The sequence below is a fragment of the Dendrobates tinctorius genome, unplaced genomic scaffold (genome assembly GCF_039654945.1).
Source record: "Dendrobates tinctorius isolate UK_male_01 unplaced genomic scaffold, ASM3965494v1 ptg000029l, whole genome shotgun sequence".
Taxonomy (NCBI): domain Eukaryota; kingdom Metazoa; phylum Chordata; class Amphibia; order Anura; family Dendrobatidae; genus Dendrobates; species Dendrobates tinctorius.
In genome coordinates, this window is record NW_027361697.1 from 40,761,512 (window position 1) to 40,771,316 (window position 9,805).

The 9,805-nt window shown below is 40.4% G+C and overlaps 1 protein-coding gene across 1 annotated transcript in view; it reads right to left on the reverse strand.

Annotated features, from left to right (window-relative positions):
• Window positions 1-9,272, reverse strand: part of LRRC39 (leucine rich repeat containing 39) — a 14,408-nt gene extending 5,136 nt beyond the window's left edge. The window contains 6 exon segments of the mRNA XM_073571644.1: window positions 922-1,074; window positions 1,611-1,756; window positions 2,064-2,200; window positions 4,179-4,335; window positions 5,844-5,949; window positions 9,115-9,272. Of these exon segments, the coding sequence (XP_073427745.1) occupies window positions 922-1,074; window positions 1,611-1,756; window positions 2,064-2,200; window positions 4,179-4,335; window positions 5,844-5,949; window positions 9,115-9,239 (824 nt within the window). The 5' untranslated portion in view covers window positions 9,240-9,272.
• Between the last annotated feature and the right edge of the window lie 533 nt (window positions 9,273-9,805).

The following is a 9,805-nucleotide window of genomic DNA, read 5'->3' on the forward strand; positions in this document are numbered from 1 at the left end:
GTATTAAATACATTTCAGTAAGCGTGTTCAATAGTTTTTCCATGTGTCATTTGTCATTATTACACTTAAATTAATTAAGGACATCTGTGGTTTACCTTCTTTGCCTGATTGAATGGGTTGTTACCGACATCTGATGAGAATTTCATGTCAATAGCACTTTTTGAAATCTATCTTGAAATTTAGTGACATGTCCAATACTTATTTACCCTCTGTATATGCAGCAATCTAAGATCGAGAACTCCACTGGAAAAGAAATCTAATGATCTAGAAGAGTAAGTACAAGACTGATTATTAGATCACTAAAGTTTTTGATCCAATCATTTTGGCGTTGAATAACCACAGATCTATATTCTCTGCAGTCAAGAACAAAACAAGTTACTTATATCCTCCATGTCTCTCAGGTGCTCGGAGCTTCAGTTATAACCTCTGGACCTGTTCGAAAACACTACAGCATTTCCTATGTTAGCATGTCACCAAAGCAGTATGTGAAGGGGGCTGGATCACTTCTGTAGCTAAGCCAGCCCCTTTATCAGCCTATAAAATGAGAAGCCAGACCATTTTAGGTTTTTTTTGTGCCATCATAGTGATTGCTGTTCTCCGGCACAAACCTGATGAGGACCATTGATAATTTAAGTATATTAGTAAATTGCAGAACCTGTAGCTTTTTTAAGTTGTTTTTTTTTTTATTTGCATTGGACAACCCCTTTTATTGATTGAATCTATAGAAAACCTAAGTGGCACTCATCATCCATAAAATCTTTATTGCGACAGCATTAAAACATGAACGGGAGGAAGTGGGGAGCGTCCATAAAGTATGATTGTATGGATGGTGAGTGCCGCTTGGCTTTTCTACATTTGAAGTCTTAGTACTTTTTCAATCCCTTCAATTGTTACAATTTTGTTGCACTCCTGAGACCTTACCGAAGATTCTGCAAGCTCTCCAGACATGCTGGAATGTCCCTCATCCGATTGTTACTTAGGACCAGCGTACTGAGGTTCTGGAGACGTGTGATGGAGTCGGGCAGCTGTGAGATTTCATTCCGCTGAAGCCATAAAGTGTGTAGACTCTGCATTCTGTAGTAAGACAACCATACTCTGCCATCATGTTACCCAGAGACCTGACAGCATTAAAGAGAATCTGTCATTGGGTTTTTTACTACCTTATATGAGAGCAACATAAGTAGATAACTAGATCCTGATTCCAGCGATATGTCACTTACTGGGCTTTTTGCTGTAGTTTTGATAAAATCACAGTTTTATCAGCAGAAGATTAACACACAGAGGACTAGTAAACCTGCTGCTATGTAATCCATATTAATGAGCTCTGTATAACTCCACTCCCACTACTGATTGCGAGCTTTCTGCCTATGCACAGTGTACACAGAAAGCTGCCAATCAGTGGTGTTGGAGGGGTTATACAGGGCTCAGCATTCAGAGAGAACCGCTAGATCTGTAGCAGTTTATACAGTTTTAATCAAAACTGCAGCAAGCAGCCCATTAAGTGATACATAGCTGAAATCAGTGTCTCTGCCAACATTATGCTGCTCTCAGATGGGGTAGCAAAAACCTGATGACAGATTCGCTTTTAGCTGGCGGCACTCTGCACTCACTTGTCTATATCTTTGGGTAGCGTCTTCAATTTATTGCTACCGATGTCCAGCCACTCCAGTGCAGGGAGCTGTAAGACCACCTCTGGGATGGTCGAAAACTGATTCATACTTAGGTCCAGATGTGTCAATTGGGTGAGTTTGCTGAGCTGAAGAAGAGAGAAATTTCACATTTAAGACCTACAGGAAGTGTACTGCAATTTTACACAGTGAGAGGGGATTATTATAATGGTACATCATAAGGCCTCATTCACACGTCTGTATTTTTCATCAGTATTTTGTATGATACAACCAGGAATGGAACTTTCATAGGAAAACTATAATTGAATAATTGACACCTGTTCTGTGCGTTGGAGACACTCCTGGCTTGGGCATACAAATACTGATCAATACTGATGTGTGAATGAGGCCTAACAGACGTGTTGGCAGAGCTGAGGGAGCTGCATGTTCTCCTACCTGAGCGGGGAGCCCCGATATATCTTGGTTCACTGCTAGCTCCAATCTTTCTAGATTCTGACAGCCACTTATTTCAGCAGGGACCTCTGCGATCCGGTTATAACTAAGTAGGAGTTCACGGAGTTTGGTGAGCCTACCTGAAAATGATAGAAAAGTAAGGTATGCCCATCGGGACTCCGTCGTCTGCCGCAGTCTATATACGTGTGCTCCATTGCTCGTTGGGACTAGCCCCTTGTAACCAATGATTTCCCAATGTCAATAAATGAATGAACCCTAATGTACATTTTTATATCATGAATATTTTCTGAAGATCCAGTTGATTGATATCAGACAGATTTACTCATGCCACATCAGTTACAAAAGATGGAGGTGTTTGAATGTTGAGGTCACATGGATTCTATGGAGTCGAGCAAATATGTGCAAAACTGATAGTCAAATATAAATTTGGCGCAAATAGGATGCAAAAATGGCAAATTTGGATTTGGCCATAGTTTCTGAACATATTCGCTCAACTCTAGTGAGGACCACAAAGGTCGTCCATTTATTACCTGGGATTACATGATCTTATGTGATCTATTGTCTTAGTTCAAGTTCCAAACAAGGAAATATGTCACTTACAAAGAACCTGTTACCAATTTTCAAGCAGCTAAACCATTCCCACCATGCTAAGGGCTGTGAAAATCTCTGTATCTATCTTATCTATAATTGCCCAAACCCTGGCATATCTTTAAAAAAAAAGTAAAAACGGTTTGTATGATTCCTGCACCGTATTCTATCAGCTAACTACAGGCTGATAGTCGTGTTCTGTTAAAACTGCCAGCACCTTGTCATTTTTCCTTTGAATGGTATAGATGGTATTGCCTATATCATCACCTCTCCAGTTCTCTTGTGTGCGCCACACCGCTTAGGGCCAGCGCTTGCAATGTTTGATCTGAGCAGTCAACTTCTCTCTGCGCATGCGCTGGGCCCGATGAAAGTTCTTGGTCATCGGTTTTAACACCGGCCTCAGGCTGTAAGCAAGATGGATGTCACCTCAGTGAAAGACTCAGATGCTGCAGAAGTGTGATGGAGTCGATGACCCAGAAGTAAGATTAGATTTAGAGCATGCACAGTTCGAAACATAATCTGGTATCACTGATCAATATTAGATCAGTCTCTACTAGTGATGAGCGAGTATACTAATTGCTTGGGTTTTCCCGAGCATGCTCGTGTGTCCTCCCAGTATTTTGGCGTGCTCGGAGATTTAGTTTTCGTCGTCTCAGCTGCATGATTTGCGGCTGCTAGACAGGCTGAATACATGTGGGGATTGCCTGTTAGGGAATTCCCACATGTATTCAGCTTGCCTAGCAGCCGCAAATCATGCAGCTAAGAAGACGAAAACTAGATCTCCGAGCACGCCAAAATACTCGGAGATCACCCAAGCATGCTTGGGGAGACCTGAGCAACAATGCTACTCACCCATCACTTGTCTCTACCCATAATTATGGCCGTCACATAAGAGAAGGAGAAGACATTTTCAATAAATATCAAGTATACAATGTGGCATATTTTACAAGGTAAGACACGGGGTACTCAATTTTGGAAGTGATCCCTTATCCAATGGATAGGGAATGACTCTCTGTTCACTGGGGTCTGACTGCTGAGGCCCCCACCAATCCCAAGAAAATCCCCATATGAACTGAGCGGAGGGTGACCATGCTCACTACTGCTCCAAGTAGTCTTATGGGGAAATGGAAGTCCGGCCAAGTGTAGTGGTCGGCAATCTCTGGCCATTAAAAGTAAATGGAGCAGCAGTGCACATGACCACCGATCTAGTCACACCTCACTCTACAGATGTTTGATGAAGGCCCCAGAAGTCAGACCTCCCAAAGATCGGGAAGTTGTCCCCTATGCTACAGATGGGGAATCACTTTCAAACGAGAATTCTCCTTTCAGTCTCGTGTACATGGCAGTGAATTGTTCATGGAACCTGGATGGCTTTTTGATAGGAAACAATGTTTTAAGGCAGAGCAACTCTGTACATATATAAATTGAGTATGGCACAATTTTTCTTTTCTACCAGATTCATATGGAGTACAGAAGAGGGCTCAGGAACCTCTAACTGTGGTAACTCACCAAGCTCCCGAGGAATTTTAGTTATCACATTTCGAGATAAGTCCAAGACCAGAAGGTTATTAAAGTTGTCGATAAATGTGGGAATAGCGGTCAGACCCGTGCGGTGTAATTGCCATTCTTGAAGCTGTGGCAACTTCACTAAACATGCTGGAAGTGTCTGCGCAAAGACAGAAGACGGAAGAGATATTCTCACATGTCAGATATAGGAAGGATAAAGGCATTAAATATGTGACCATAATTTATATGCAGAAAATGGTTGGCAAGCTGATTTTTTTTTTAATCGATAGGCTTCCTAAATGTGACACTTGTCTTTGTTAACATGACTGCAGCGGTGGCATGATGCAAGCACTGCAGCTAATCAATGGGCTCAGCAGTCTAGTGTTATCTACATCAGTATCGCTGCTTAGCCCAGTGATTGTCTGCAGCCATGCATATCCACAAAGACCCAGCACCCTCCCCGACCTGATACCTGAAGAATCGCCTATGCGAAGGGCAAGTATAGCCTTCTGTATTTTCGGTCTGAGTGCAATCCAACAAAACATCAGATCTCTCTTGGACCAATGCTGTTTTATGGGGCCATGCACATGTCCAATTATTTCCCTCGTATATAGTCTGAGGAAAAAAAAATCGCTGCATGCCCGAGCTTGATGCAATATTCAGATTGTACTCAGCCATGCAAGTCAGTGAGTGCATGGGAAACATCAGACTGCACTCAGATGACAAATGAGTACAGTCCAATTTCCACGACCTTACAGAATGGATAAGATGGAGACATTTTTTCTCCATCTCCTCATGGGAAAGAATCGGAGCACACTCTGATGACACTCTGAGTGTCATTTACATAATTGACTTGATTCTCTCGGATGAGGGAATCTACAGCAATCTGCACCGGTCCGGAAGAAAGATCATAAATATTATCAGGCTCTTACAACCTCTTACAATTTATCATACACTCCTCAACATTTGAAATGGCAACACCAAGAAGAAAAAGTTGTGGAGTTATGGAAATCACAGGATTGATAGACATGATAATGATATGCAAATGATCACCAGTGGAAACAATGAATATGCAAATGATCAAAAATGGAGAGGCTGCAGAGCATTGTAAATAGGACCCATAGGTTTAGACTACACAGACTGCTTACAGAAGAAGGAGCAATATGTGGCCTGACTTTGCTGTGCTGAAAAACATGTCCTGGGACACTCAACAAATGGCTGTACCACTGGTTCCACAGCCAAGTCAATACTCCATAAACAGAGATGTTATGAAAATTAAATTTCCATTTTTTATCATTTGTATGTCATTAATACGTCTATCCGTCTTGAGATTTCCATAATTTCACGACTTTTCCTTCCTGGTGTTACAATTTCGGTGTTTCTGGCATATTTATCGTTTTTCAGTTTTCACCTTTTTGACCCTTTCCGATTTTGCTGGAGAAAATTTTGGTGCATATCAGACTGCGCATAAATAGGTAAAACATGAGCAAGTTTTAATTGTTGTATGCATTAAGATTTTATTGTGATTTTTCTAGAAACATTTGCTATTACTTCTTTGTGGCTTTGTTTTGGTGTAGTAAATAAAAAAATAAAATAATTATAGCAAAATAATATTTATTAAATTATTTTTTCTATTATTTATTAAAAATTCTTTAGGGCATAGATTACCTTCCACTCCTCCTTTTCTATTCTTAGGATTAATCTTCCATCTTCATTGTAAACTTTTTCTTTCAGTTTTGATAACTGGATCCGACTTTCCCAGATATTAGAGATTCTGTTCCAGTAAAGAATGATACGTATCACATGAAAGTACAAATGCAATGAGCGACTTATAGAGGTTTTCTCATGAACAAAGTACAGTACATTTTAAATAATAGCTCTTGAAATAAAAGTAAGATCCACACACAATTGGATGTTTTAAAAAATGTTCCTGTGCTGAGGTAATCTTATAAATGTGCCCCTGCTGTACAGTATATTGTCTTATTTGCTTTGTCCACTCATGGAGAGCTGCTCTAGTTCATGGCCTTCACATACATCAGCTCATGGCCACAGGAGGAGGAAGCATAAGTCACATGATAATTTAGGATACAGACACAACACAGCAGGGACTGGTTTCTGAGATAACAAATTTCACTGTCTGTTTTATCACAGGAACAAGTGTTCATGCCAATCCTGTGAGCTCATCATAAATCAACTCACTGACATATGAGCTGAGCAGGCATCGGAACCCTACGTCACTGACTTCATTTATGATCATTTCAGAGGGCTGAAAAGGCAGTAGAAGCACTGTCTCCCTGTGATACATTTCCCTGCCAGTTTTATTACCTCTGAAAGCAGCAGCTGTGAGGCCCTGATGTTTTGTCTGTATACTCAGTTATAGTGACTTATGCTTGCTTCCACTGGCTGTGGTACATTCTGACTATGAATTGGAGCATCTCTGCATGGTCAGACATAGCCATTACACAGTACACAGCAGGGGCACATTTATAAGATTATCTTAGCACAGGAACATTTTAAATCTCCAGTTGTGGAACTTATTATTATTCCAAGATCTATTAATCAAAATGTACTTTGTAGGAAAACCCTTTTAAGTTCAGATAATTTGTGAACAGCAGTTTTCAGCTCTTTCCACAGATTCTTGATTGGATTCAGGTCTGGACTTTGACTTGGCCATTCTAACACTTGGGTACTTTTATTTGTGAACCATTCCATTGTAGATTTTGCTTTCTATTTGGGATCATTGTCTTGTTGGAAGACAAATCTCCGTCCTAGTCTCAGGTCTTTTGCAGACTCCAACAGGTTTTCTTCAAGAATGGTCCTGTATTTGGCTCCATCCATCTTCCCATCAATGTTAACAATCTTCCCTGTCCCTGCTGAAGAAAAGCAGGCCCAAACCATGATGCTGCCACCACCATGTTTTGACAGTGGGGATGGTGTGTTCAGGGTGATGAGCTGTGTTGCCTTTACACCAAACATATCGTTTGACATTGTTGCCAAAAAGTTTGATTTTGGTTTCATCTGACCAGAGCACCTTCTTCCACATGTTTGGTGTATCTCCCAGGTGGCTTGTTGCAAACTTTAAATGACACTTTTTATGGATATCTTTGAGAAAGTCAAACAAGAAAAATTATAGCCAGCTCACCCAGTTAGACGGCCCTGAAGACCTAGAAGAAGACCTAGTAAGGTCGAAATGCATAGTCTGCACGCATAAAGCAGCAGTGCGCCCTATTTGTCTTCTGACCCCCTGTATATATTTGGGTTTCTGCCACATGGAACTATTTTAAAGGATAAAAATAAAATGGATTTTATGGCCAAGTAGGAAGCATCCGCTGGAATTATTTGCTGGTTTTTGCTTCTATCTTTGAGAAATGGCTTTCTTCTTGCCACTCTTCCATAAAGGCCAGATTTGTGCAGTGTACGACTGATTGTTGTCCTATGGACAGACTGTCCCACCTCAGCTGTAGATCTCTGCAGTTCATTCAGAGTGATCATGGGCCTCTTGGCTGCATCTCTGATCAGTCTTCTCCTTGTTTGAGATGAAAGATTAGAGGGACGGCCGGGTCTTGGTAGATTTGCAGTGGTATGATACTCCTTCCATTTCAATATGATCGCTTGCACAGTGCTCCTTGGGATGTTTAAAGTTTTGGAAATCATTTTGTATCCAAATACGGCTTTAAACTTCTCCACAACAGTATCACGGACCTGTCTGTTGTGTTCTTTGGTCTTCATAATGCTCTCTGTACTTCAAACAGAACCCTGAGACTATCACAGAGCAGGTGCATTTAGACGGAGACTTGACTACACACAGGTGGATTATATTTATCATCATTAGTCATTTAGGACAACATTGGATCATTCAGAGATCCACAATGAACTTCTGGAGTGAGTTTGCTGCACTGAAAGTAAAGGGGCCGAATAATATTGTACGCCCCACTTTTCAGTTTTTGCATTTCCACAAAAATTTAAAATAACCAATAAATTTCGTTCAACTTCACAATTGTGTTCCACTTGTTGTTGATTCGTCACCAAAAATTTACATTTGGTATCTTTATGTTTGAAGCATGATATGTGGGAAAAGGTTGAAAAGTTCCTGGGGGCCGAATACTTTCGCAAGGCACTGTGTATATATATATATATATATATATATATATATATATATATACACACACACAGTTTATTGACTTGAGCATCTTTGCTCGTCTTTGATCAATAGCTTAAATAAGACATTGCACCCTTCTTTCAAGATCATTAGCTAGACATGTCCCTGCCATGATTACCTACAAGTACTTCTGACTAAATTAGAATGTCATCAGTTAATTTATTTCAGTTCTTCAATACAAAAAGTGAAACTCATATATTATGGATCTGTTTAACATGTTTATTTCTGTTAATGTTGATGATTATGGCTTACAACCAATGAAAACCCAAAAGTCATTATCTCAGTAAAATAGAATTGCTTCTTTAGCAATGACCTTTTGTGGCTTACCCTCCTTGTGGCGTGTGTCAATGACTGCCTTCTGGATATCTGTCAAGTCAGCAGTCTTCCCCATGATTGTGGAACCTATTGAAACAGACTAATTGACCTATTTAAATGCTTGGGAAGCTTTTGCAGGTGTTTTGTGTTAATTATCCTAATTTACTGAGATAATGACTTTTGGGTTTCCTTTGGCTGTAAGACAGAATCATCAATATTAACAGAAATAAACACTTGAAATAGATCACTCGGTTTGTAATGACTCTATATAATGTACGAGTTTCACTTTTTGTATCGAAGAACTGAAATAAATTAACTTTTTGATGATATTCTAATTTAGTGAGAAGCACCTGTACACACAGCAGGCAGAACATATCATTGCTCACATATACCATATAATATGTGTACGCCCAGCCATTTATGCAATTGAACACTGACTATATGGTGTGATGTCTTTCTACTCACTCCCCCACAGAAGCCTTTCCTCTCCAGCCTCGTTCCGCTTGCAGCTCTTCCTGGTGTTTCTGGATTCTGCTCTCCCACAAGGCTTTGATATTAGAGATTGATCCTAAGCAAACCACAGCTGTCATGTTCCAGCCTCAGGATGAGGATTGTACTTGTTCCTGTATCTATAAAAGACAGAGCTATTTTAATATTTTCTTTTGGAGTATGCAATAGGGCTAATTTTGTCTTCTCCGTTTGATGTACATAGACTAAGCATGTACCCTTTAAAGAGATACCTCCCAACTTTTGTAAAGCAGAAAGAGGGACAGATCATGCATCACTTGTAGCGTGCTGCGATAAATTAGGAGATGTCAGAGGGGTGATTGCAGTTTGGGACCTTCCAGCGATGTTTCACATACTTTACAAGTTCCAGCAGTTTGATAGAATCACAGTTTTCTCAGTTGTTAACCGTTGGTTAGGTGAATAGGGGCACTGGAAAAGTTGGGCTTGTTTGGCTTAGAAAAAAGACGCCTCAGGGGAGATCTCTTTTACATGTATAAATATATGTGTGGCAAAGGACTGGCACATGACTTATTCCTCCCCAAGACCATACTAAGGACCAGGGGGCACTCATCACAAATGGAAGAAAGGTGATTCCGGCAGCTAAATAGGAAAGGGTTCTTTACAGTTAGACTGTGGAATGCCGACCACA